Source organism: Triticum aestivum, chromosome 5A (assembly GCF_018294505.1).
Source record: "Triticum aestivum cultivar Chinese Spring chromosome 5A, IWGSC CS RefSeq v2.1, whole genome shotgun sequence".
Lineage (NCBI taxonomy): Eukaryota > Viridiplantae > Streptophyta > Magnoliopsida > Poales > Poaceae > Triticum > Triticum aestivum.
Window position 1 is genome coordinate 563497133 of NC_057806.1, and position 6463 is coordinate 563503595.

The 6463-nt window shown below is 41.3% G+C and overlaps 1 protein-coding gene across 1 annotated transcript; it reads left to right on the plus strand.

The window, feature by feature from the left end:
- Window positions 1-548: 548 nt before the first annotated feature.
- Window positions 549-1241, plus strand: LOC123107704 (low temperature-induced protein lt101.2). The gene is made up of 2 exons (XM_044529648.1): window positions 549-812; window positions 953-1241. The coding sequence occupies exons 1-2, from the start codon at window positions 723-725 to the stop codon at window positions 1082-1084; spliced, it is 222 nt and encodes a 73-aa protein (XP_044385583.1). The 5' UTR covers window positions 549-722; the 3' UTR covers window positions 1085-1241.
- The last annotated feature ends 5222 nt before the right edge of the window (window positions 1242-6463 follow it).

Below are 6463 nucleotides of genomic sequence, written 5' to 3' on the forward strand. Positions count from 1 at the left end.
TTATTTTAGAATTTTCGGCGATACGCGTTCAGTGGGAGGAGACGTTCCCGTTGACTACGAGGCACCTATAGTGACTTTGTAAAATCTTAAAATGATATGCCGACTTATTCTGTCGGAGATACTCATACGGATAGAATATACGTGTAACGCGTTTATAGGGATGAGTGTATATGCGTATGTATGAGCGCTTGTGTCTATACTGATGTTAAAGAAAAAACAATGCGTGACTACGGGTGAGTAGGTGCACACGGCCATCGAATTAACGTGACACGAGAAAATGTACGATCTTCCGGCCAAAAGCCGTGTTGCTCACTTGCACGGACGTTTTACACCGGCACAACACAAGGCAGCATATACCGTTTGTCGTATCGGAATTCAAGCCGGAATTTATTTAGTTGTGTCGGAATTCAGAATTACAGGGTGGAGAAACCGGGCACCGTTCAAGTAGTATGTAAATAGCCACTTCAAATGCTCCACGTGTTGTGATATAAATTTTCTGGGTCCGTGCATGGTGGCACGTTGTGGCCGTTTCGCCGTCGATCCGCGTGGCATGGCATGTCGGCACAGCCAGCCAGCAGCCCAGCAGCACCACAACTTGTGTAATAAAGTCTCCTTCCGTCCTTCCTTCCTTCCCCGACAGAGCAACGCGGCCCAAATCCAAACCCCCCGGACCAGCAGAGCAAGAGAAGGGAGAGAGAGAGAGAGAGAGATCTCCATCCCCGATGGCGTCCCGGAGCTGCACCTTCGTCGAGATCCTGCTCGCCGTCATCCTGCCGCCGCTCGGCGTCTTCCTCCGCTACGGCTGCTGCAGCGTAAGCAATCCATCCCCTTCCTCTCCTCTCCCCCGCGAGGCGATCCTGCTGGGCTGGATGGATGGATCCATGCTGGATCCTGATATATAGCATACTAACAACAGTGTTGATTGGTCTTTCTTTCTGTCTGTCTTGAACAGATGGAGTTCTTGATCTGTCTGCTGCTCACCATCCTGGGCTACATCCCCGGCATCATCTACGCCATCTACGTGCTCGTCGCGCATGGCTCGGCCTCGGAGGAGAGCGGCAAGGACTACGACGCCCTTGCTTGATGTCCTGTAGCAACTCATGCCGTGCGAATCAACATCGTGTGTGTGTGTGTGTGTGTGTGTGTGTGGCGTGTGTTTGTGTTTCCATCTGCACTGTGTGGCGTGCCTTCCTGTGATTCTCATACAACCGAATAAATTTCAGCTCTGAAGATTTTTTCCACTGGTTTACGCCAGTCGGTGAGCAGGTTTGTGTAACAAACAGGAGTTACGATCCCAGGATTCCCCACCACTCGATTTTGTGTGCTCTATGCTTCGTTGCTGGTAACCACCCCTCGTCAAATGTGTCTCTCTTTTGATGGTGCAAATGCCTTGTTTCCAAACCCTTTTACTCCTATACACTTCCTCCATTTCAAAATATAGTGCGTCCGCGTTTTTCGAGGTTCAACTTTGACCATAAATTTAACCAATGAGACCAACTGCGGCGGAAAAAAATTTATATAATTGAAAACTTCTTTCGAATACGAATTTTCACTGATATAATTTTTGCTCCCGCTACAATCAGTCTTGATAGTTAAATTTACGGTCAAATTTAAAGTACGTGGATAGAGAAAGCACTACATTACATTGTGGAATGGAGAGACGTTTAGACAATTCGGACAAAGGACAAAACAGTTCAGTGTCGACTGTCCAAAATGTCTTATCAAAAAGGAGGGAGTGATGTATGTCACGTCGTCCTGATGTAGAGGTAGGGAAGGATCAAACTGTCTTTTTAAGTAGGATAGGAGAGAAGTTTTAGAACCATCATCATGGAGTACTAAGTAATAAGCGCACCAAACGCGGCAGCAGATGCTGTCAAATGTCCAAAACAAGCCGCCGAGACGTGCTTTTGTTTCGGCATGGGTATGCTGTGGACGTGCTGACAGCCCGAAAGGAGAACTTGCTGTCTCGCCTTCACCTGGGCTGGAGAGAAGCAGAGGTTTGCTTGCTTCTCATCTCATCTCATCTCATCTCATGTGATGGGCTGGATGGGGCATCCATGCAGGTGCGGCTCGTCGTCGGCTACTTTACTAGAGCAGGAGCAGCAGTTGGAGATGGCGGGACGGCTCGGCGCCGGCCCTGATGGAGGAGCTGCAAGGATGCTGCTTTACTGGCGGTCTTACATTTTGAGGCGGAGCGAGCAGTATGTATGTATGTATGTATGTATGTATGCTCGGCGGCACTGATTGACGCACTTTGGTTGGATGCCGCTCTCGCTATTTAGATGCCACGACATCTAAAGAGCCTTGCCACCGACCGATACTTCCGATAATAGTCAACAATGGATTATATGCATGCTACCAAATCAATCCTCATTCCCTCCGTCATTCTACGCAACAGCCTCTGTTCATATGGATGGGTAAAGAGGTAATGGCATAGGTGGTGCTCGAACTTTCACTTCAGTGCCTAAACATGAAAAAATACGTTGAACTGGTCCTAAAACTTGACGCGATCATGCAAATACGGTGCTAATGCCATTCATAGACGTAAAGGGTACTAATGTGGCACAACATTTGATCGGCGCGGCGTAGTATCCACTTGTAGTGACGAAACAGGATTTTAGTTGAATACCATGTCCCTATGACTGGTGGGCCCCGTCTGTCAATAGACGAGAAAACCGAAATAAAAAAATGCCTTGAAGCGTGTGGGCGTGCTGTGCTAGCCACTCCATTGGATAGCTTCAGTTTCCAAATTTGGCCCGTCGGCCTTTTCTTTTTTTGAGGGGTCTCAGATTTAATACTTGTGCTACTTAAATTGGCCTTCAACCAGTGAGGCCCATTTAGCACATGTTATCTTTTTAAAAAAATATCTTTGAATAATAATCACAGTAATACACATGCTACCACTCTGCATTTTGCACATGTTAACGTCTGTAGATTATAATCATAATAATAATCTTAGATTCAAATATTTATGTGTATTAATAGTTACCTCATAATATACAAATATTCATGTGCATATATTATTTATAAAAAAACTATAAATGTACATAAATACTCCCTCCGTTCGGAATTACTTGTCGCAGAAATGAATGTATCTAGATGTATTTTAGTTTTACATACATTCATTTTCGAGACAAGTAATTCCGAACGGAGGGAGTAATAACCTTGTGGTACACAAATATTCATGTGCATATATTATTTATAATTTTTTTTATAAATGGTACATAAATAATAACCTCACGGTACACAAATATTCATGTGCACACACAAAAAGAATATATGCAATAAGTGAATATAGTGAATATATGCAATAAGAAATGTTCCAGTAAGTTTAAGAATTAAGAAATATTAACATATTATTTTTAAAATACTATTTTCAATATAGTGAATGAATATTTTCATACATGCCTGGCTCATATTTAATTTGAAGAAATTTACGGGTAACAACATTTACTAAATACTTATGAATATTCACTAGCGTATAATTTCACTTATGGATTATATTCTGAATTTTTATATAATGTAAATATAATCCATGAGTGAATATTCATACATACATTCTAAATTTTAAATTATGAATAATTTTTACTTATAGAAACATTTTCTTAAACGACATACTTATGAATTATACAAATATGCATTTAATTACTCAAATATTTGAATAATTAAAATAATTTACAAACTGTAATTTTAAAATATTTGAATTATTTTATATTAAATTATACAAACGAAAATTCGTATCTATTATTTCAGTTATATTAATGTCTTTTAAAGTAATACATGAATATTCTAAAAGTTATATGAACATTGTTTTAAGTTAGTTATTTTAGTTATATGTATAATATTTATAACTATTAATACCACACAAATAATTGAACTTTATTTGCATTACTGTATTTATAATTTACAGATTTTTTACATTTTTAAAAATTAACATGTGCTAAATGGGCAGCACTAACTGCAAGCAATTTAAGTAGCACGAGCTTTTTATATTTCATAGTACATCAAGCCTAAGGGGCCGTACTTTGCATATCTCTATTTCTAATGTCTCAGTTGGTAGTCTCCGCGGTTAATTTTCATCCCACCTCCTCTGGTTTTTTTCGTCCTCCCTCCCACCTCCCAATTACCCCACAGTAACCATCCCACCTCCCAGTTTTGTCGGTTTTTTATTCGCCCCCTCCCACTGGCCGGACAAACCCAACGTTTATTTGGTAACACAATGAATTCACATATGGTGATTGATTTCTTCTTTGGTAATCCAACTAACGGATGGTAATCAATCTTCAAATACCAAAACCAAACATACAAGGCAACAATCAATTCACGTATCACAATCAGATTCTTCTTTAGTACCCAGCTTAACTCACGGATGATAATCAATCTCCAAACAAAGGAAACAATTAACCTCTACATCTCGTACTTACGAATGGTAATCAATCTCCAAACAAAGGAAACAATTAACCCAGCTTAGCTCACGGATGGATATGTATGTGTGTGTGTGTTAGAGAGAGAGAGAGAGAGAGAGAGAGGAGAGGGGGAAAGGGAGGAAGAGGGAGGAAGAGTGTGTGTGAGGATTTGATGGTAAAAAGGTCGCCAATGTCACTTGATATGTATAAGAATATTAAATGTAATATTAACATGATTAATATTGAACTCTTAAAGTTAATGTGGCCCCGTTGCAACGCACGGGCGTTCTTCTAGTAAAGGTATATGGTAGAGTGGCTAGCACAGCTCGCCCACATTCTTCAATTTGCTTGTTCAAACCCTGTTCGTTAGCATTTTTATTTTAGGTTTCTTGTGTACTGACAGACGAGGCCCACTTTTTATAGAGACATAATATTCAACTAAAATCATGTTTCGTCACTAAAAGTGGACTCGATGCCACCTCAGCATAATACAGTGCTACGGTCAGCACCCTTCATGTCTATGAATGACATTAGCACCGTATTTGCACGTTCATGCCAAGTATTAGAACCAGTTCGAAGTATTTTTCAAGTTTAGGCACTGAAGTGAACATCAGTGGCAAGTTCGAGCACCATTGGTGTTATTACCTCATGGGTAAATAAAATTTGATGCATGTCGCCTGCTTGTCTTCAGTAAGAAAGACATGTGTTTGGTACTTCTATAACTTTTTGTTTTTCACAGTAGCCAAACTGTATGCTGATGTAGTCATAATTCACCCATTACCTTAAATTTCAGAATTGTAAACAACCATTTTTCATGGATTATGTAAGAATTCCCTTTGATGGGTTTAATCGGCAACATCTGGCAAATGGTTTCGCAAGCCAGATAAGCTTCATGAAATTAGTGTTTTTATCTATTACAATATTTCCCCCATTTGTACCAATTGGGAATTGGAGATGGTCTCAACGTACAAATATGAGACATGAGAAGGCATGCTCGGGACAGATGTCGGTGATACAACAATACATCTATTCAGTCTTGCGTATAGTTAGAGACCATTCTCTTGCTAAAAAAATTATATGCTCTGACCTTCCGCTCAGCACTTCTCATGTCTTTCAGTGTGTTTGACACTTCTATATTTTTCGTTTTTTTCAGAGCAACCAAATTGTATGTTGATGCATTCATAATTCATCCATTACCTTAAATTTCGGAATTGTAAACAACCATTTTTCATGGATTATGTAAGCATTCCCTCTTGATGGGTTTAATCTGCAACATCTGGCAAATGGTTCTGCAAGCCAGATAAGCTTCATGAAATCAGTGTTTTTTATTCTTTCTATTACAATATCCCCCCTTTGCACCAATTCAAAATTGGAGATAGTCTCAATGGAGAGAGACGAGACATGAGAAGGCATGCTCGTGACAAGTGGCGGTACTGAGGGGAAGGTCAAAGCATATCTTTCGTTCTTCTGAGATAGAACATACAACAATACATGTATTCAGTCCTGCTTATAGTTAGATACTATTCTCTTGCTCAAAAAGTATATTAAAGAGTATAGAATCTGTAACATTTTTGTTGGGGAATGTAGCAATAATTCAAAAAATTTCCTACGTGTCACCAAGATCAATCTAGGACATGCTAGCAACGAGAGAGAGGGAGTGCATCTTCATACCCTTGAAGATCGCTAAGCGGAAGCATTCCGAGAATGCGGTTGGTGGAGTCGTACACGTAGCGATTCAGATCACGGTCGATTCCGATCTAAGCGCCGAACAACGGTGCCTCCGCGTTCAACACACGTACAGCCCGGGGACGTCTCCTCCTTGATCCAGCAAGGGAGAGGAGAAGTTGAGGGAGAACTCCGACAGCACGACGACATGGTGGTGCTGGAGCTCGTGGTTCTCTGGCAGAGCTTCGCCAAGCGCGACGGAGGAGGAGGAGGTGTTGGAGAGGGGGAGGGCTGCGCCAGGGGAAGGGTAGGGTGCGGCTGCCCTCCCACCCCTCACTATATATAGGGCCAAGGGAGAGGGGCCGGCCCCCCATAGATGCATCTAGAGGGGG